At 45.3% G+C, this 21,284-nt stretch overlaps 1 protein-coding gene across 3 annotated transcripts; it reads right to left on the bottom strand.

The window, feature by feature from the left end:
- Window positions 1-1,307: 1,307 nt before the first annotated feature.
- On the bottom strand, window positions 1,308-19,910 carry foxn2a (forkhead box N2a). 3 transcript variants are annotated; one of them, XM_072391172.1, is made up of 7 exons: window positions 19,759-19,910; window positions 14,096-14,280; window positions 9,072-9,649; window positions 6,865-6,989; window positions 6,568-6,617; window positions 5,836-5,904; window positions 1,308-4,997 (listed from the first exon to the last, which is right to left on the bottom strand). In XM_072391172.1, the coding sequence occupies exons 3-7, from the start codon at window positions 9,633-9,635 to the stop codon at window positions 4,573-4,575; spliced, it is 1,233 nt and encodes a 410-aa protein (XP_072247273.1). In that variant the 5' UTR covers window positions 9,636-9,649; window positions 14,096-14,280; window positions 19,759-19,910; the 3' UTR covers window positions 1,308-4,572. The 3 variants fall into 3 exon arrangements, with proteins under 3 accessions (XP_072247273.1, XP_072247274.1, XP_072247272.1); XM_072391173.1 differs by lacking the exon at window positions 14,096-14,280 and adding an exon at window positions 17,583-17,661; XM_072391171.1 differs by lacking the exon at window positions 14,096-14,280.
- Window positions 19,911-21,284: the final 1,374 nt, after the last annotated feature.

The following is a 21,284-nucleotide window of genomic DNA, read 5'->3' on the forward strand; positions in this document are numbered from 1 at the left end:
CGAAGCCAAGCATGCAAATTTAATCACACTAAAAATATGTTTAGAGAAACAGCAACATTTCTAAAGCTCAACATTTGGAGGGCTTCGGTTTTTTTTTTGTTTTTTTTTAGCATAAGGCGCTACATTTCTTGCATTTGGTTTAAAGATGAGACAAAAGTATTCTGATTACATCGGGGTTTTTTTGTTTGTTTGCAATCCGGTAAATTACGTTACCATCTACAAGCACTGCCAGAGACAGATTGATATCATGTCCGCAGCAACACAAACAAGGTCAGAAATCACAGGCAGTGCTGCTGCACTTTGAGGGATGGTTCCCGTGAATTCCCTTTAAAACGCGCGTGACCTCATTTGGAGTCGACGTGAAATGACATGTTGCTAATGCACCCATCACAGCACAAATCCTACACGATTAATTTGATCTAATCCAAAAATAATCTCTCCTTGGTTATATGTTTTTTCTTCTTGTTTTGTTTTGTACCTCGCAGCTTTACCGTTTCTCATTTCCTCTGCAACGCTTCCTGATCTTAAACGTATAGAAGCAAAAAAAAACGAAAAAAAAAAAAAACACAAACTCTCTCTCACGCACACCGCCGCCAGTGGCTCCAGCATTGTCTGGTTGCCCGGCAACTGTCGGCGTGGCATGGTTGCTAGGGCCGTGTAGGAGGAGGAGGAGGGGGGTGATGCTGCTCCGATTTCCAGCTGAATTGAGGCAGTCAGTAGGGAGAAGCCCCCCTCTTCCAGTCAACAGACAGGACTCTATTGAACAATAGAGCTGTACCAATGGGCCTGAGGCCAGGCAGCCAAGCCCTTGTTCAGGGTCACGCCGTGTTCGTCCCACAGTCCTCCGTGACCAATTAACTTCCACAGCAAACAGTGTCGTTCGCACATTTGATGATGCGTCCATCACTGGCACAGCCTCGGAATTTTACACCGATGCGAGGTGCGTTGCGTGGCAGCCTGCCACGGTGGTGCGTTCAAAACACATGCTGAAGAAAAGGGGGAAGTGAGGTGGAGCTGGCAGCCCAAGTGCTGAGCACAGCTTGCGCAGTCAAAACAGAGCTGAACTGCTGGACGTGGTGGGGAAATATTTGCTGAAGGTGACATAGATAAGTGAAGATTGAAACTCCTAGACTGTTAGTAGTGGAAGAAAAAGGAAAAAAGATGATCTTGCAGCCCTTACAGGAAGTGGCAAATCAAGCTATTGCAGAATATTTATGGGAACTATTGGCATCCCTGTGTTTCCAGGAGTCTGTGCAGGAGCATTTCAGGGGATGAAATACTGCTGAAAGTAACGATGCTCACGCCAATAACAAGAACAGGATTTTATTAATATCTTGTAATACCATATATAATGCAATTGCATATCTTTGGCGAAAATAAATCTTATAAACATTTTATCAACAGAGGTTAGCATACAAAAACCAAAGGATGTGTCAGTCCAACAGACATGGCAGACGACAGGTACAAACTGATACTGGGTTGGCAGCTTTGTCAAATGCAGGAATTATTACACCCATATGAACTGCAAAAAAAAAAAAAAAAAAAAAAAAAAAAATCACATAATCAATATTCAATAACAGCTGTTGAGCAATGAAGCAACAAGGTTGTTTTTTTTTTTTCTCATTTTCTTTTGTCTCGCTTTAGTTGAGTCTAAGTCCCGGGACCTCGCCTCAAAGGTCAACTCTGCCACGATGAGACAGAACCGCAGAAAGTGGTTTCACCGCGGCTGTCGTTCTATTCGAATGCAGGTCTGACACTACACAGCAGCTGCCCGGGTGGACCGAGCCGGTCCGATCCAGTGTACAGTGAGATTTCAAACATTTCGGTGAGTAATTTCTCTTTTTACGGCTCTAAATCTGTGATGAGACCGACAGCGTAGTCCTCGACCTCTGATGGGTCGAGTCAAAAAGATACCTAAACATAAACCATACATGAGACAAAAACGATTCAATCGGGCCTCGTCGAACCTCTACGGTGCACGAGGAATGCATCAGCCTTTGATTCCGTACCCTCCCCCCCGCAGTACAGCAGTTTTGGCAACATAAGGGTTTCAGGGTCAGTGTTAATCAACTGTCCTCTAACCAGCCTATTAAAAAAGCTAAAGAAAGAGTGGAGAAAACCTGGCAGTCATGGTTAAATTTGAGGGGGGGGGACTCACTTAAAAGACAATAAACATTGGCAAAATACTTTAGCACTGTAACAAGAAAACAGGTGTATTGCTGTAAAATAAACACGGAGGGAAAAAAAAAATGAAATGCTCAATAAAAAGAAGTTCACAGAGTAAGAAAATAAAATGTGTCCAGTCATCTTTTTTTTTCTCTCACACGACCAGTGTCTGATAGAGTATGCATTCAAAAAAGAAAAAATCCCATAAATTAAAGTCATAAATAAAGGTGATGATTGATGAACAACAGTTTGTTCTTTTTTTTTTTTCTCTCTTTCTTTTCTTTTTTAATCGTTTTTTTTCACAGCTAAACGAGACCAGTGTACGAAAGTATCAGCTCTGAGAACTGCAGCTTATTCTGCGAAACAAACCAAAGCCGCCGGTTTAAGTCGCCACGCTGGCTTCAGTTCGCCTACCGTTTGGGAAACGGTCACTTAAAGAGTATGGCAAGCGGGGGAATATGGTGGCTATGGCCCGGTGGCACAAGGACATGTTTGGCACAGACCGTGCAGGCTATACTGAAAGCCACAGCGACACCATGACTGTGGGAGGAAATCTTCTACGCAATTTTTTCTCCCCCACGCTACCTTGCATTGTGTGCTGTGAGCGTTTGGCCTTTCCAGAACCTCTAATGACAATTGTGTCCGTCTCCACGAGCGGCTCGCAACTTCCCTTTGGGAAACTTCATACAAGCAGCTGACAATTAAAAACTTCATTTCACAGCTTGATAGGAGAATGTGTACTTCCTTATTTTGTTCTATTTGGGAAGGGAAGGGGGGGGGGGCAAAACTCCCAGCCAACCAGAACCAGGTCAGCAAAGGTGTCTCTGAAGTTATCTGTAGTTAATTCCTCTCTAGGTGTGACTATACCGGCCCCATCTGCAGTCACTACACTGGAATATGCTCTGTGCCGTGGAGCTCTACATTCACCTTTTTTACATTTTAAAGTCCCAGGAGGAGCCGATCAGCGTAGACCACCTGTGTCATTTTGAAAAATCTTTCTTTCCAACTACATGGAACAAAAAAACCAAGGAGACAGAGATAGAAACAAACTGCACATCCAAACAATGGAGCAAGACGCTGCGTTAATGAACTACCCGCTTCTCTTCCTCGCCGTAGCAGGCTCCGCGCGACAAGAGGGACGAGCGGCGTCCCCAAAACGCAGCTGGAGCGAGGGGATCCGTCGCCGCTCGACACTAATCACTGGAGCCAGATTTGTCTGAAAAGGTTTAAAAAAAAAAAAAAAAATTTAAAAAAGTGATCAAAACCATTCCTGGCGACCGTCACCCCAAGGTTTAGGCCGAAGTCGACACGCACTATGATACACTCGCTAAATAAAAAAATATATATGGAGGAGAACCTATGAGCACGCAGTGAACAGCATTACAGATGCTCACTTTGCATAGGCTGGCACCAGACAGCAATATATGTCCCGCGTATGCGCAATAAATGTCAAAAACACGCCGCCGGATGAGAGGGACTGATGAGCGGAGCAGTGGGTCAGCGAAAAGAAAACAAAAAGAAGGAAAGACACGTCGCACTGTGATGGCAGCACAAAACTGAGCGAAGTACCGTAGCTAACTTTGCAACTAAATTTGGCAGTGGCAGAGTAATACTATTTCCACATCTTGCTAGTCCTGAAAGAAAGAGCCACGGCTCGTGTGTGATAAGTGTATCGCATAACAAGATCATAATACTACCCCATTCATTCTCTTAATTGTAAAGTTTAACTAGCATACTTGACTCGGAAAAATGCCACCGCGGAATAATGTCAAAAAAGTTAAGGTTGCGGATTAATTATTGCATCTCTTACAAGAGGATTTATAGAGCAAGAGCTCCTTTTGAAATAGTGGCATTTCTTTTTCTTGTCTTTTTTTTTTTCTTCTGTAGCACAAAGAGGAGAAACTGATAACACCAGGAGGTTAGATCTTGTCTGTTACAAACATGCACTCATTCGCTTCATAAATAGATTCACTTGGAAGAGGATACAGGTTTGAGGAGGAAGCATGCAACGCTTAAAAGTTAGAAAACTTTCAGCTTTTTTTTTCTTTTCTTTTTTTTCTTCTTTTTTTCCATTTTGTCTTTGAGAGAAAAACTCTTGAATCACAATCTTCTAATCCGACAGAAGCAGGCAGGTCATTTTGGATAGGTATCTTGATGGGTGCTCCATAGCCCAAACGCCCATCTCCAACAGTTTCCCCCCAGTTACTCTATATGGCTTTGTTCTCCTGTGTGAACGACACTATTGCCATTTGTTTTGTTGGACAGAGATACTCCCAAACAAATGAAGGCTCAAAATGGCCAATGAACGATCAGGTAAGGAGAAGGAGGCACACTGGGACACATGATCAGGGGTCAGAGGTCAGGGTTTACAGGGTCCGGAGTCTTGTGAGGGCAAAAGGGGGGACTTCATTTCCTGTTAAGTTTTGTGCTCTTGACAATGCGTTTGGAGCCCTCCGGGCAGCTGCGTATACCAGCGAGATGCAGCAAGGAGCCCGCGGCTTCCTTCAGCTCCTCATCCAGCTCCGGCTTCACCTCGCGCCGTGCTCTCTTGCTTATGGGCCACTTGATAGCGGGCGGACGTCGAGAAGTCTGGTGGACGCCCCTTTCGTCCCAGAGGTCGGAGTCCTCGTCGCTGTGGAAACCCTCGCTGCCGGCGCGGCGGGACTGCCCGCGGTCACAGCCGCCTTCATCTAGGGAGGAGAGGGAGGAAGAGGAGGAGCGGGAGGAGCAGCGCTGCAGGGCGACACTGCTGTAGTTGTGGTCCTGCTTTGGATCGCTGCTCACCAGGACAGAATCGGGTCGGGAGAGGTCCAGCGGGCCGTCAGAGTTACCTGAGGAGAGCAGCGGACACAAAGAGGTACACGTATAAATGCTAATTCCTTTCTGTCATCTCACCGGTTTGTCACCGGTGGTACGTTCTCGAAATAAAACGTGTAAAACGAGACATCCTCACATTCTGAGGAGGAAACGGCAGATATCAGAGACATAATGCAGTCTGAGCTTGTTTTGTTTACCGTCCAAGTGTAAAGCAGAACTAAGATTTGCCTCGGCCCAACAGGGAAAACCTGCTTTAAAAATAGGCTGCTGTGCGCATGAGAAAGCAGAATTAAACACTGTTTTTACATCAAATATTAGCAAAAAGCCTGTCGCAACACAGCCAGCGAAACTGACTTTAACTTGTGAAATACGTTCTGAAATTATCCTCAACGAATTAAGACAGTGTATGATTTGCTTTATAAGTTCTAGCTCTAAGGAGCAGGATCAGTAAATGCTTCCCACTCATGACACAATCCCCTAAAACACTTCAATGTTTATATGGATTCAACCAAAAAGACCTAACTTGTTAATTAGTGATCATTAGATGTGCCAATGTGTGTGTGTGCCGGGTGGATTTTAAGACCTTTCGAGATAACTGTTTGTAATAAGTTAACCTGAGTAAACCGGCTGCCTTCTGGGGGAACTTCCCAAATGTCAAGCTGTTCACGTAACGTCTCCCAGCAAATATCATCGGAGAGAATATTCACAATCGGGGCACAGAGACACGTGAAAGCACACAAAATAACACGAGAAAAGAAAAAAGAAAGCAATGACAGGGTGGTATGTCAGACAGGTCGGAGACAGAGAGCGAGAAGTGTGGGTGAAGGTATGGCTGCTGGTGGATTCTCTTACATGGGTCAACGTGGTGCCCGGGGGCAGAGTTTAAGAGCATCATGGCAGTGGCAGCATCAATGTCAGACTCTGGAAGAGGAGAGAACATGCATGATGGTCAGTCCTAACGTATGAATGCATGGTAGGATGGCATCTCTGCTAAGACTGCTTGGACTGGATTCCTTCGCTAATTTTGAACTAGGCACAAGACGGCCCGATGGAGGCTCGACAAACAGGCTGGATTTGCAGACGATTCACAGAAACGGGCCTCGGGACACATTTAAGCCGCTGATAGCGAGAGTGCATCCGATCTTTCAGACCTGACAAAGTGTCTGAAAGCCTCACAGCTCACTTCTGGGGGTCTAAATTATTAATGATTACACTGAGACGGAGTGCTCGACACTAAGCACCAGCAGAACCTCTGCCTGTCGTCAAGGTTACAAATCCAAGAGGCAGGAAGGGGAGGAGGGGGGGGGAGCTGAGACATCGACTGCGACTGAGAGCTCTCAACATTATGGTCTACATGGGGCATCGATGACTTGAAAGCAAGAAATCAAACCAAAAGCTGAGGACACAAATGATGCTGAATGTTTTGGGACTGAAATGTGCGAAGGCAACATAATCAAAATACTGCACAAACAAAAGCTGGAACAACTGCACTCTCTACATTTGCAGATTCTCGCTGGGCAGGCAGTTTTTTTACTTTGCAAAGTCACAAAGTCACAAACTGAGATTGTTCAGCTTCGCTCTCACCTTTGAATGAGCATCCTTGTAGAAAGAGATGGCGAGGGGGTGAGGAGGCACTGCAGAAAGCAAACAAAAAAAAAAAAACATGGAGGATGAGATTTGTTTTTGAAGTTTGCAGAAGACATTTAAAGAAAAAGTGAGAACTGATCCGTCAGCGTGCCCGAGTGCGTTTGAAAAGGAAACAGACACCGAAGAGTTAGAATCAAAAACAGAAACCTAAGCAATAACACCTGAAAGAGCACAGAGGTGTACAGGGTAAAGAGCCAAGGCAAACGTGCACAGCACAGAGTGTGATGACAGTACCTGGGTGGGGAGGCGGGTGGTGTGCAGAAGGCATGTGCGGCTGGGAAGTGCTGCTTCTTAAGGGCTTGAATTAGGTTGGGGCGATATTCGGGGTCAACACACCAAAGAGAACCTTTGCCATTGGCCTGCAGGACAGAGCAGAGTGAGTCAAACCTCTACACCCAAAATAAGGAACTTGCCAGAAATGTGTGCTAAGAGTTACACCGAGATGTTCTTGTATGTGTGTGTGTGTGTGTGTGTGTGGGGGAGGTGGGCCTGATTTAACAAAGTTAACTGCACCCTGCGGAGCGTTCTTGTAATCAAAGACAACTTGCGGTTAAATCCAAGGTTTTTTTCCCCCAGAATCACTGACCACATGGATGAAGCTTAACAAACACAATCAGTGAATTCCTTCTTCATAAGAAATCTGCCGTGCATCATCTATTATTAACGCAGGCCTCGTTCGTGCTTAAACGCGCGAGCCCGCGATCTTTTAGTCATCGCATGTCCACTGCTGCGTTTCTTTATGTCCTACAGTTTTACAGCCACATCTGTTCTCAGCAGACCTGTGAAAAACCAGCAGCAGCTGACAAGCACGTGTCCGTTATGCATGCATGTAATCCGCATCCATGATGCAAACAAAAACAGGGGCTCCATCACGTCGCCCCGACGACCACTATTTTACGCCGCTGCTTGCGTTAAATAAAACTCCAGTGAGCGCTTTTAAAGAGTCAATGAGAGTCCTGCAATTCATTTTACTGATGTGTGTAACCGCACCGCAAATGACAAGATTATGATTTATCCCTGTGGAAAAAAAAAAAAAAAAAGAAAAAAAAAGAGAGAGAGAGAGAGAGAGACAAGCGTGACCCTAACCTTTTGCAGATTAGTCGCCGTGGAAACGCACTACATTTGAAAATCACTTTTTCTAAATATAAGCCTCATAGCACCTCTTAAACAAGAGATGCTCGAGCTTGCCAGAGCGGGGAATTCCAGGTGGAGAATTTACCTTGCAAAACCCGCACACTCAACGTACCACGGGCAGTTCAAACTTTGCATTTGGAGCTCTCATTTCACATGAATTAAAAAAAAAAAAAAAAAGACTCTTCAACACCCGCCACGAACAGGATGCATTTGTCTGACAGCTCTGCGTTAACAACAAATAAGATGTGTGCCGTTTCATCTGACAGTGGCACATTCTTGCCTTGTACGGGAGAACAGAGCGAGGGAGGGAGGAGAATAACCTTGACTCAGATTACCAACCAGCACTGATGCAGGAAGAAGGAAATGTCTCCATGGCAACGGAAACCACCAGCCAGTGTCATGTGAAACTGGTGCTGGTGTCTCAGCAGACGAAGGGCTCACACTGTGCACCTGCATGCTGAGCAGCCTGCACCGCACCGTGCTGCTAGTCAGAGAGTTCCAACAACCGTCCCCTCCCAAGATGGGAAAATATCAGGTCTTGGCCAGGCACCAGCCTCGGCACCACAGGATTAAAACCAATACCCACACCCCCCCCAAACTTCCAAGATGCGTGTGCAAGCTTCGACTCGTAATGCTGCTTATTTCAGTCGTGATCTCAGAAGTGCTGGATTCTGTTCCAGCGCATTTTTCTGCGCCAAAGAGAGACAAAAGCAAATTGCAAACCAATAGCCGGTAAATGAACGTTGCACAACACACATTTCCTTTTTGGTTTGCAGGAATGCTTGCGCAGCATGTGCGGTATGCACTTGTCCTTTTGTCCCAAGCTCAAGCAGCTTCTCGGTCATCGTGAAGGGATCAGAACTTTCACATCACCATAAAACAATTTACCGCTGCTTAAAAAAAAAAAAAAAGAAGCTTCTCTTTACTTCAAGTCACAGTCGACCCTCTAAGAGTCCAACTGTCACATGCTTCCTTCCTCTCAGAATAGTTGCACTACCTTAAAGTGCTTCAGGAGATAATGGCCGTTCTTAGCGTGCTGCGTTTGTGTTTCCTCTGGAGGAGTAGCTACGACCTTGACTGAATTCCGCTCTTATCGCAGCAAAGTCGGCGATCCCTGCAGCTGTGTTACTGCAAACACACTTTTAGTCTGCGCCGTTTTGCCAAGCAGAGCAGACACATTTCTGCTGGTTGGACTGCTAATATCTCACCATTAATCTGAATGAAGGCAGATGACGGTGGCAGAATTGCTCCGGGTGAATCGGTGTGAGAAGGTGTGTGAAAAACAGGAAACGCTCTGGTGACCCTACCTTTCCCAAACTCCTGTCGACCTTGCGGAAGCATTTGTTTAGAGACAAGTTGTGTCGAACCGAGTTCTTCCAGCCGGTGGGAGCATTGGAGAAATAAGGGAAGTGCTCGAGAATCCAGCCGTAGATTTCTTTAACAGGCAAGGACTTGCTGGGAGACTGCTCGATGGCCATGTAGATCAGCAAGGAAAACGAGAACGGGGGCTTAGACTTCAACGAGTCCCGCTCCCTGCCTCTGCCGTTTGATGACGATGAGGAGGATGACGATGGGCCCTGGTTTGACCCGTAGTCTCCTTCTATGTCAAACAGGGGACTGCCGCTTGGCTGAGCTTCAGGGCCCCCCAGAGTGAAGTTCTGCAGCAGGTTCTCGTGGAGCCAGTTGAGGTTGGTGAGCTCCTCATCCTCGGCCCCTCCGGTACGATCCACACTCGTTGCCAGCGGACTGGACGCGCACTCTGCCTCTGGCAGCGTTCCCACACCACAAACACCTCTGAGTCCCGTCCGCTCCTCTTGCATACCCGGAATTTCCGTTTTCTTATCTGGTGACATCCCAATGATTGGACCCATTAAATCAAAGAGGTCTGTGGAGACAAGAAAGACGAGTTTGTCATTGGTAAATGGCTTTAAAGGGGGGAAAAGGAATGATAACAGACAGAAAAGTCATTTGAAAATAAAGCTGGCTGTATGAAATAACTGGAGGTGACATTTCGGAATGATGTGCTCTTCCAAACAGTGACCTTGTTTCCTTAAGTTTTCCCTCGAGGCGCAGCCTCTGCAACTGTGTCTGCCTGCCTCCACTACACTTCTCGGCCCCTTCTCTGCTCCTCTCCTCCACGCCTGGTGAGGACGGAGAGGCTCTCAGCTCTCCTTCCTCTTGACTCCAAGCGAGGGCCTTGGAGGACATTCTCTCAAGAAACTGAACTGGCTTAAGGCTCCACTCCTCAACACCCACCTCATTTCAGCCAGGACGCAGCTGCTCATTATGTGTAAATGAGCATGAGACCATCCAGTGTTTGCAGGAATGAGTGGAAGGCCTGCATCTTACAGAGGCTTTTCAGGCTCTTCAAGACTGATCTGCATTCAGCAAGGATCAAGCCTCAATTTGTGGCATGCTAGATTAAGTAGTGTAAAGAGGCTGTAGCCTCGAGAGAGATCAGCCATTTAACAGCACAAAGAAATTCAATATGCCAGCAGTGATGTATCATTAACAAATTCCATCCAAGTACCTGATCATTTACACAATGACACATTTTTTCTTTTTTTCTTTTTTTTTAAACCAGACTGTGAGGAAGCACGTTACGCCATGATTTCAGTTCGAGCTAAATCTATCAGTTGTACAAAAAGAGATCCTGTTTACAAAGCCTATTATTACTATTATTGCACAGCTAAAAAAAAAAAAAAAAAGTCTGATTATTTCTCCAGACCATATAAGTACAAGCGGTGGTCGTGCACACGGCTTAGTGATGCCAACAGCATAAAGAGATCACTCTTTGTCTCAGCTCACAGCTTTATGTCCTGGGTGTCACCATGACAACCACGCCGTCCCTTCAATTAGGAGCTGAAATCCCACAAACGAGAGTCGGTAAGAAAATAAGCATCGCATGCTGGCAGACTCTGCCACAGATGACCATGGAGAAGACCCCCCCCCTCTCCTCCAACCCCTGTTACGAAATGCTCCTGCTGTACCCGTGTGTGAACACCAGATGTCCAGGTTCTGAAGCGGTCGAGGATATTCTGGATCTGGACTGTAAATAAGAAGAAAAAAAAAAAAAAAAAAAGGAAGGTGGGTAGGAGAGAAAAAGGAGCACAGAGTGGTGGATGGGCATGTCTTCTCATCTCTCTCATAAGAATTGGGTCAAACTTGAGAGTTTGCATCAGTGGCTAAGACACGAGAGGGAGCGTACACACACGCAAATCAGTGTGTCAAAGCAAGGGCAGCGAGGGAAGAAAGGAGACATTAGTGACTTTACAAAATAACCCTTCAACTCTCACCGAGGGGATGAACATACGGCAGACATCCCATTTAGATTAACAGCGACATACAAGTCTGGGATCGCGGTTTCTTTTGCCTTAAGAGCATGCTGAAAGTTTCTGAAATGATTCCACATCTCCCCTGCTCTATATGTGACGGTGCGTCATCTCTTTTTATTCTCGATTCTGCGTCAGTTCCCCGTTGTCTGTGCACTCTGCTCTGCATGTAATGTACAGTAATGTTGCTCACTGACAAAAAGGAAGTAAGTCACAGGGATTTCAAGGCCAACACAGGGTGAGATGACAATATGTAGGTGGCAAGGTTAATCTGTAGAAGGCTAAACAGAAAAAAAAAGGGGTCAAAAAGAGAGAGATAAAGAAGTTTTTAAAAAAAAAACAGAGAGAATGAGTGGTAGGGAGGTAGGCTGTGCGAGTCTGGGATGAATCACAGCTCCCAGCAAAGTAGAGCAATCAGATATGTTAGGCAGCACCGTTTGTGTCAAAAGAAAATCTCTGCCGAAGACACAAGAACACAGATAGCCACTGAATTAACAGTTTCCCCACTACAAACTGTAAGGAGACAAAGTCCAGAGACGAGTCAACAGTTCCCGATCAAACTATTTGTGCTTCTGAAACCACCGAACGCAATGCTTGGAGAGACTTTATTGTGTCATTAGAAACCCTTGAGATGAGTTGTGTTGTTTTTATTGGGTCCTAAAAAGCATGTTTACAGCAGTTGTGTGTAAATGAAAACTGAAGCATAAAGGTGCAAATCCGGGGCAGATCATATCCACAGATACCCACAGAAGGAAAAGACACAGAAAGAAAGAGTCGTGCACACCCACTTTGTACAGAAAAATAAAAGGAGCTGAACGCCATCTGAGAAGTATGCAAGGCTATTCTCTGAGGATTTAAGACAAGTGTAAATCCGTGACTCTGTTGCCCCACATTCTGACGTCAAACGAGTCGGTCTCAGTGAACCACAAGCCTGCACAGGTGTGGTCAAACATAGCTGTGACTGCATCAGGTTGTTTGATTAAAAGGTGCGGCCTTACGGCTCTCCAGAGTCAGCTGTAAACACTTCACATGGCTGTCCTTCTTTGCTTCAACAGGCCATGCTCGATTGCCTGTAAACCTGATTGAGGTTTATGACTGATGCCAAGAACTCAGAAGGAGCGAAGTGATTAACATTAAAGCGCGAGAGAGCTTTACGTCAGTCCTTCCCAAACCTGACCTCTCTGCCGGGCCCTTGGGTACTAGACAGAGCGCATCCTCTTTTGAGTAGCAAATCACTTGCATATCAAGACAGGCGGGGTGGATGGATGAGGAGGCTGCCTTGCATCCAGCCAAACACAGGAAGTAGTTTACCACTACTGCAGCTGGTCAATTACCACGGCTTCTGCAATGATCGCAGTTATCATTGCTCTTATAAAAAGGCATCAAAGAGAGGCGGCTGGGAATGCAGTGAATAATGGGACATCAGCGAGTGGAGTGGAGAGGGGAGAGGGAGCTAATAAGGCGGACTGGACTGTTGACTGCTGCTCATCCTTGAAAATACACCAAAGCTGCAATGGTGCTGACCTGATGGCTCATCTGCAAGTTAAAATAGCCCTGCGCACTGCCAGCCTCATCATATTCATGTGCAAACAGGCAGGCTAACAGCAGGTGCCAAGCCACATTTCCACCCCCCCCCACCCTTTTCCAAACTGCTCTTTTATCCTGTTAAGCACTTAGCCTATTGAAAAATACACAAAGACATATGGAGATGGCTTTAAATGGCAAATCAAGCAGTTGATGAAGCAGATATGTTCAGGTGTACGTAAAGGAGATGATTGCAGCTTTTAAATGAAGAGGTGCTGGTTTGAGATGTTTTCCTGGGAGTGAATCTCGTGATCAGAGCTCAGTTGCCACGGCAGCCAATGTTGTAAGGGAAGCAATTGTGCTCATGTCTGTGCATGAAGAGAGAGCTAATGTGGGGAGATCAATACAGGCGGAAAATGCTGAGGCCAGCAGTCTGCTGCTGTTCTCCATAAACCTGTCTGACAAAGAGCAGCGTGAAGGCTGCTACCAACCTGGGTGTCATGGCACTCCTGACGAGGTGCCATTAAGGCATACTTTATAATGCCCAAACCACGCAGCAACAAGCTAACCTTTGGTTAAGCAAATTAATCGCGTACGGGTTTCTTTTCTTTTGCTTTTAAATTGCCACGTCAAAGCAAAAAAAAAACAAAAAGTATTGGTGTTCAGACTGTAGCTGCCTTGAGTTAATGTACTCGCACCACACCCTCCTCACACAAAATAAACCGGTTGACACAAACCAGTTCCACAAAGGTGTGTCGCAAAGCCCCACGGTGACGACTGTTATTTGAAACCCTAACTGATATTTAGGTGGCTACCCGGTCAGGCTGGAGCTCTAAAAATGTGGATGAGACAAAGGCAGACTGAGTTAGAGCGGGATAGAGGGAGAGGCTGTTCCAGAGCGAGGCAGCCGAGTGGCCAGTTCTTTTATTTTACACAAGGGTTAAATTATGTCACCACCGACAAAGCCTCCATTAATGTTCCAATGTTACATTATCGAATAAAACGAGTCAGTCAATGTTAACGGTTTACTAAGTCTGAGGTGAAAGCAAAAGAAAACGCTTGCACAAAGCGCTACAACCGGCCCCACACTCGGCCCATACAAAGGAGCAGTTGTTTTTACTCTAATCATGTTTCCAAAGTGCTCAGTATTCACATCGCGGGTTTCAAACAGGGAACTAAGAGGGAAGGAAACACCTCCTGCCTGTTGAGGAAGTTCATTTTCAGAAAACAAATTCAGACTTCGCACACAGACAGTTAGGGCCTGCGCTTTACCAAGAACAGAGGGCCAGCGAGAGGTGGAGACTTTGGCTTTATCGCAGCAACAGTGTTTACTTTGACAAACTGAGAATTCCATCAGCGGGCAGCTTGCAGACTCCCAGGCTGATCAGAAAGTATCGACTAATGCAATCGGTCAGACAGAAACAAGCAGCGAAACAACAGATCGCGATTCGGTTCATGCTCATCGTTGACATTACCTTCACACAGTGACTTTCAGCTCAAACACACGGGACTGCACTTTGACTGTAAACAGAGGCGAGGCCTTCCAAAGTGCATGCCAGCCCCCAACCGACACTGAAACCTTATCTCTACGGTCATGTGCCTGTAAGTTCGTTGTACCAGCACTCACCACCAATCAACATACACAACAGGCCTCAGCTGCCTGTAAAAAAAATAAAAGGATAAAATTAAATCAAACGGAAGACATAAGCCTTTCTTTTTTTTTTTTTCTACAGTCATGAACGCACGCCTTGACCAATCCATGGTTTTACCATAAGCCACCGCAGGAATGTTTTCTGCACGAGATTACTTTCCCTGGAAATAGAACACGTGTCCCGTGTGTGGAAGAAACGCATAAACCAGGAGCAAAGCCCTGCAGCAAAGACCCTTTATTCATTCATCAGAGAAATCCTAATCAAACTCTTGACAGAATTCTTCGGAATTATTTGTGTCAAAAGCTGGATAGCTCCAGCAAAGACACAGAACCTTGATTTCAAAGATGTAAATGTTTACCGTGGCATCAGACGGCAGTAAACCCACTCAAGTAGGTGCTCGGCATAAAAGGAAAAGCATGCGGTTGGAAGCAGTAAGTAATGCCACGTGAAATTTTGAGCCTATCTGCATACATGTATGTTCCCATCTTTCACATCCATTTACTTTTGCTGAATCACCACCAGCAGCGAGCAGTCTTTGGAAAAAAAATAAATAAAGGAACACTTTTTTCCGTGTTCCAATTTCCATTGTCAACTAAATACTCATTACTGTAGCATGAGAAAGGGTTTGCAACGTTCTAGTTCTTTATTCATTTGTGACAACACAACACCCTTTTTTTTGGGGGGGGGGTTGTACTAGAGAAACTTTCCGGTGCCGTGTGGAGCCTTTTATTTGTTATGAAGCGTGCCGGGTCTTGTTTTTTGTTAAAATCGTCAAGCCGGGTGCAAAATTCTCATCCTGATATCAGTTTTACGTCGACTTCGTGACAAGTTTACAAACCAGCCGACCGACCAGTTCAGTTGGTATAGTTTTTAAGATTAAGAAGGAAGTGAGAGTGGAATGTGCATGTTCATGCATCCTGGAGGATCTCGATCCTTTAACACACAAGCTGGTCAGCCTGTCTTACTTGGATGAAATAAATCCCGTTAATTCAGCCAACGGTGATAAGACAAAGACCCATTGTGACACAGGACACAGCCGTCCTTCCCTCTTCCTTTCTCTCAATCAAGGAAACGGTTTCGTCACTGTTGCCTTCAGTGAGGCGGGCCCTAATGGGCTGTATCTTAAGTCCACCCTCGTCCAGAGATGACACATGCACAGGAGCAGTCGGGGGTTAGGGAGGAGAAGGGAAGAGGGCGGAGGAGGAGAGGGGGCAGCTCGCCAGTGTCAGTGAACGCTCATCAATTAAAAGATGTAACATAATAAATGGGGTGGATGGAGGGGTACCACAACAGGGAGAAAACCACTGGATTGCCTACGAATAGTGAACACACTCAAAAGGCTTAAAGGGGTACATTTTGGTTTTTAAACTCAACCAACAATTCTTCTTGTTCCGAAAGTTTTGTTCATTTAAATTTCCTTCAAGTCTCCTTGTAAATCTCCCATCGGCTTAACCAAGTTGGCAGTGGCAGCTGTGCGAGGAAGCGGGACGTTTCGGGCATGAGCGTAGATGCCACTCAAAAGACAAAAGCTGATGTGAAAAAAAACAAAAAAACAAAACAAGTTGATCGTCCGATCAGCACAGGAACACAAAATCCCGGCCAGAGAACCCAACGGATGTTGCATGTTTCCACGCACGTGAAAACGTGCAATGTCTGCGAAGGCGTTTAGACCATGCTTGATTAGCAGAAAGTCACAGACCCAAAACATCAGCAGACTACATCCTCCTGGGGACGTCCCTTCGCGAAAAATCCCACAGGGGCCGTGTGGGTGATTACTCAAACTCGCTACTACGACACAGCTTAAACTCCACAAGTCAGACAGGTTAGTGTCAACACTCGGAGCTGAAGCTCACTGATCAGTGACTGATCTCAAGCACACGTACAACTGTTCAGCTTAACCTACTCCTGAATAATGAAGGGGAACATGCTCTTTAAACACGTTACCGAACACCTTTGTTAGCGGTTCATTAGAAGAGCCACAAGAAAAGAAGCAAATGAACCGTCTACTTTCGCTATCTTTGTAACATCGGCTGTTAAACTAGTTCCCATTTAAAATGTGTTAAAAAACACTTTTTAAGAAAAAAAAAGGGGGGGGCACGCAACAACAGAATTATGCGAACGCATCCACTTCAACAGAGCAATAAGCACCTTCCTTTTTCTGCCAACCTACACATTACAACAGAAAGTGATCCAATCCAATCCAACTATTAAAACAGTCGGTACAATGAAAGTCACAAGTGACTGGGTAATAACTGGGTTTTCAGAGAACAGCAGGCTATAAAGCTTTAAGCTTTTTCTATTGAGGCCATCCACGAGAAACCAGGTTTAGTCTGTGTTAAGCAATCCCACAGGTTTCTGCCACATGGCTCTGCTTTCATAATGATTTCAATGCCACAGTCCCTCATAACTCTACAAAAGAGTGTGGTGGATTTCAGAGGACGAAGCCTCTCAGTTGCTCCAGGTCAGAGTACACAGTTCTGCGATAAGGCTGATAGCATGACAGCACCATTTTAAACAGCCCATCCTGCGCCACACTTGCTTGGACAGAGAGCAACGGTCACATGTGACAACTCAACGCCACGCCAGTTCCTTACTCAAGTTTTCTGTAAAAAAATATTGTTGTTACTGAACAGTCAGACGGATTTCCACTGGATACCAGTAACTCATTAAACATTCAGTGGCGTAGCAGTCCCTTTGCTCGTTTTGTGGAACTCCTTCCAGGAGCGACGACTCAAAAAAGCGACGTCAAAGTGTTCGCTCCGTCGTAAAACGTAACGCGGCGTTTTCGAGTGTTCTAGTGGAGCTCGAGACAGATTGATGCTCGGTCAGATACGCCAACAATGTGAAACGAAATCTGCGATGAAAACGGAGCATCACACCTGAATATGTCGATGAGGACATTATTATTTTAGGATGGCTGGATTTCATGACAACAGCTTAAATGAGCCTTTGCTTTTCAAACAGAGCCCAATAGGAGCAGAACTGTCACACAAAAAAGAGGAAAAGAGGGAAAAAGAAAGTGAGCAGTCCACCTCCTATTTCAACTCTTATTAAGGTAGAAAAGAGTCATTTCTAATGTGGGAACTACAACGTCTTTAAAGGCAATTCCAACATTTCAAAGACCCCCCTGATGGTGCACATTTAAAGACAAAATTCAACTTTACTGACAATATCTGACATCCCTGCAGTCTATAAAGCCGTTTCACGTCGCAATAACTACTTTACGGAGTTATGGCAAGTCTTATTTATAGTAATGAATGTCAGTAAAGTTAGCATACCCTTGTCTATTCTGGGAGGCCAGAGCACTTACCCTTCAGATGCTGCTGTACATTCAAACAAGTTCACGGGTGGACACTACAAACAACAGCAAACACAACAGATGGTTTGACCTAAAAAAAAAAAAATTGACACAGAAATTCTAGCAATAAAGTAATGGCAGATTGGCAGCATCTGTTTCTTTTTTGTCTTTCTCAGACCTTTAAGCCCCCCCCCCCCCCCTGTTGCCTTTGTCCTCCATCTATCACTTGAGCTTTAACAACTGGCAAGTACAAAGAGGGGGACAACATCAGCACACGCAGGAGTCATAAGCTAACAGAAAGGACATTAAAGTAAAGGACATTTCCCAACACATCTTTGTTTTTTTCCCCCACAAATATAGAGAAAAAGAAAAAAAAACATCAATGCAACATGATGAATTTTACATGAGGTTTGTCCAGTCTGGTACATGTAATGCTGACAGAGAGCAGAGAGAGACACTCAAAGGGCCTCAAACAGTGGACATGCAGTGTGCAAAATGTTACTTCTGAAGCCATGTAACCATTTCAATAACTCCAGCGAACAAATGTAACTAATTACGGAGAACACATTTTTCATTACTGGGCAGTTGAGGCAAAAACTCCTCTTCCAGCTGGAATTTTTCTCTCGGGTTTCACGTCGAGCCTCGTGATGACGACGTTTCACAAGCACCGTGCTTTCCAGTAACTCTAGAACCATTTTCTGACATCGGGGGCAAAAAAAATACTGCTTGATTGTCAGCCCAGAGAAGAGCAGTCTTCTCCGACCACTCGGACAACCGCCTTGGTCTCGGCGCACGGCAGACTGAAGTTGCTCTAAACAATGCGTTGATTCGATTGGCAAATGGGAGGCAGGGCGAATTCCAACAAGAGACCAAAAACAACAACAACACTGACAATCTGAGCACATACTCCCAAACAGAAAGGGCTTCAGCTCCATGTAGGCCGTGTTACAGTTCAATACCAATGTTTGGCTTTGCCGACCCATGCCGCCTGGATATAAACATCAAATAATGGATTCCTGCGTGGTAAAAAGATGCAAAGCAACAGAGGTATTCTCTACATGCCTCATGATCGGGAACTCTACACTTTCAGGTAGAAGTCCTTTGTCACCAGGATTGTGATTAATGACAGCAATTCAAATACATGTTGAATTCTTAAAAAAAATACAATCACATTTGTTTCAGAATTTAATTTCAGTGCTCCATCCTAGGTGACTATTTCCTCCTCAACAATACGACTGAGAGCACCTATTCAGCATTTAAAGAACATCTACATGGAGTGGACAGAGAGCTTTTTCTACTCTCTGACATTGTTTATAGAGCACCGTATCTGGGACAATCTTGTGATAATCCATTACATCATGTGCTTAGCAAGCCTGTGTACCTCCTAACCTCTGGTGCTGTCAATTTATGCCATGAAATATTCAACTATTTATAGATGGTAAGAGGAGAAGATATGCGTCTTACGTCACAACCGACAAAAGACTGCCCAAGTATCGCAGTCTACTACAACTTGAGAAAATATGAGACGACTAGTAGACTAAAAGCCGGGGGGGGGGGGCATCGGCTGAAAGGGCTGCTCGCATGGAAAACTAATGTGCTTTGTAGCTTCTGACTCAAGGCGACACTCACAAGCAACCACAACAGTAACACAACGAAGAATACAGAGTTACCCGTAATGACGTGGACAATTGCACAACATTTCCCCGACACACGGGACTCGTTACGAAGTAACTTATCTCCGGCTGGTTCGCTGAGTTTTGTTTACTACTGAGTGAAGCAAGTTCCTTATCACATAAATGTTACGTTACCAGTGTTAGCTCTGCCAGCAGCACCGTGAGGCAAAGTAGCGTTAGCAGCCGCTCGATGAGTCAGTGAAGGTAAACCGACCACTAGCTTTAGCATAACATTTCAACAACCGAGAACAGTAGCATTTTGACCACATTTTCACATATCAGACGATAGCCATTCTCTGGCTCTATAGACGAGCCTCTCTTCTCTAAGAAGGGGAGCGCAGACAAGTAACGTGAACATGAACTAGCTGGCCACATGCTGTCGCCTGTTCTGCCATGCTGGCTGCTCTAAGCAAAGTCACTTGACCAATTTTACTTTCAGCGTGTTCGGAGGACTACCCGTTCCCTGCCGAACACCGTTAAATCACGGAAATGTCAAAAGACCAACAAATACTTACAATCATGCAAGTTGTGCCCCGGTGCGGTTTGTTTAAAGACACGTCTGCGCGCAGTTTATTCAGATGTCTGTCTCACACAATGTCAGAGATCAGATCAGCAGCTGCTTCCTCCATACACGCAGCGCGCAGATCACACAGCGCACGGCAACGCTACCAAACCCCTCGCCGTCGTCATGGCAACAGCTCCACTTCAGCCAATCAAAACCCCTCCCCTCCTATCTCCCCTGGCAACTGCCGCAGCGCCGGAGCTTCGCGAACGCGCACGCCAATTTTGCATCGTGCAATGTTCTTTCAGTTTTATCGCCTTCCGCTTACAACGCACAAGAGAGAAATGTGTTTTCAGAGTGTTTCAAAAGTGTTTTAAAAGGATTAATCAAGCCATAGTTATGAAGCAGCAGTACTTCGATTTAATTGATCAGTTGATAAAGTGAGCGATGAAGCAGGACTGGCCCCACATAAACACTCCCGCGTTATTCAGGGCAGGGTGCACAAACACCTCGGGGCGGGGAGAAAGGATGTGTCACCGCACCCAGCCTCGTGACGATAGTGGACCCCAACAGGGCATTTCCTAGAGTTTATGATGATACAACGGGCTAACACGACCCGCGTGTACACAACAGACGCATGCTGAGTAACACTTAAGCACATAGACAAAGCCAGTACAAAGCATTGAAAGAAAATATCAGTTCATTTTTAAACCCACACTGTGTAACTGTGTGAGGACACAAAATTGCACATATCTGTTTATTTACATGACTTCACAAGTGTGTTTTTAAAGCAAAAAAAAGTGCCTCAGGAAACCCCAGTTTGCTCTGGTTTCTTTGCCCGACTATCTGTTGAATGCAGCCTTACTGGCCAACTGACTTCACACCAAACTGTAACTTTCGCATTATGGTGGTACCTAACTCAACTCAACTCAGCCACTCCATTTCATAAGCACAGCATGAGTAGCTCTCTGTGAACTGATCTAATAGCCTCTCTGTTTTCTTTTAAACCCAAGTACCTGCCATGCAGTAGTGCAGTAAATAGTTCAGCCTAAGCACACGCTGTTCTTCCCCTTCTTTCAACCGGACAAACAGGCTTGGCAGTGGTGTATCGTGTTTTTGTGTCTGAGTGAATACCAGAGTCACGGACAGAAAGTCGATGCTTATCATTAATATTACGTGTTATGCCTTTTAGACAAAGTTGTCTTAGTAGAAGTGATCATTTTGTGTATTACGCCTCATCAAGGGTGAAGCATGGGAGTAAATGTGATCAATTTATTTTTCCAACAAAGAGGCAGGTGACAGGTTTTGTCTGATTACTTTTATGCTGTATTTCATCCCTTTGGCCATTTGCTAAGGTTGCTGTTGTGCTGTTTTGTTGGGAAAAAAAGCTATTCTTAGGGACAGCAAGCAGCATAGACTCTGCCCCATTTTCCTTCTAGAATCACTCTTAGGGATGATGAAGTTGCAAAGCTAGCAAATGAGAGAGGGGAGAGCAAGATACATTAATCACCACGGAAACAGCTGATTGAGGATGCCTTA

The sequence above is a fragment of the Leuresthes tenuis genome, unplaced genomic scaffold (assembly GCF_036924035.1).
Source record: "Leuresthes tenuis unplaced genomic scaffold, fLeuTen1.0.hap1 SCAF_8, whole genome shotgun sequence".
In the NCBI taxonomy this organism is placed as follows: Eukaryota; Metazoa; Chordata; class Actinopteri; order Atheriniformes; family Atherinopsidae; genus Leuresthes; species Leuresthes tenuis.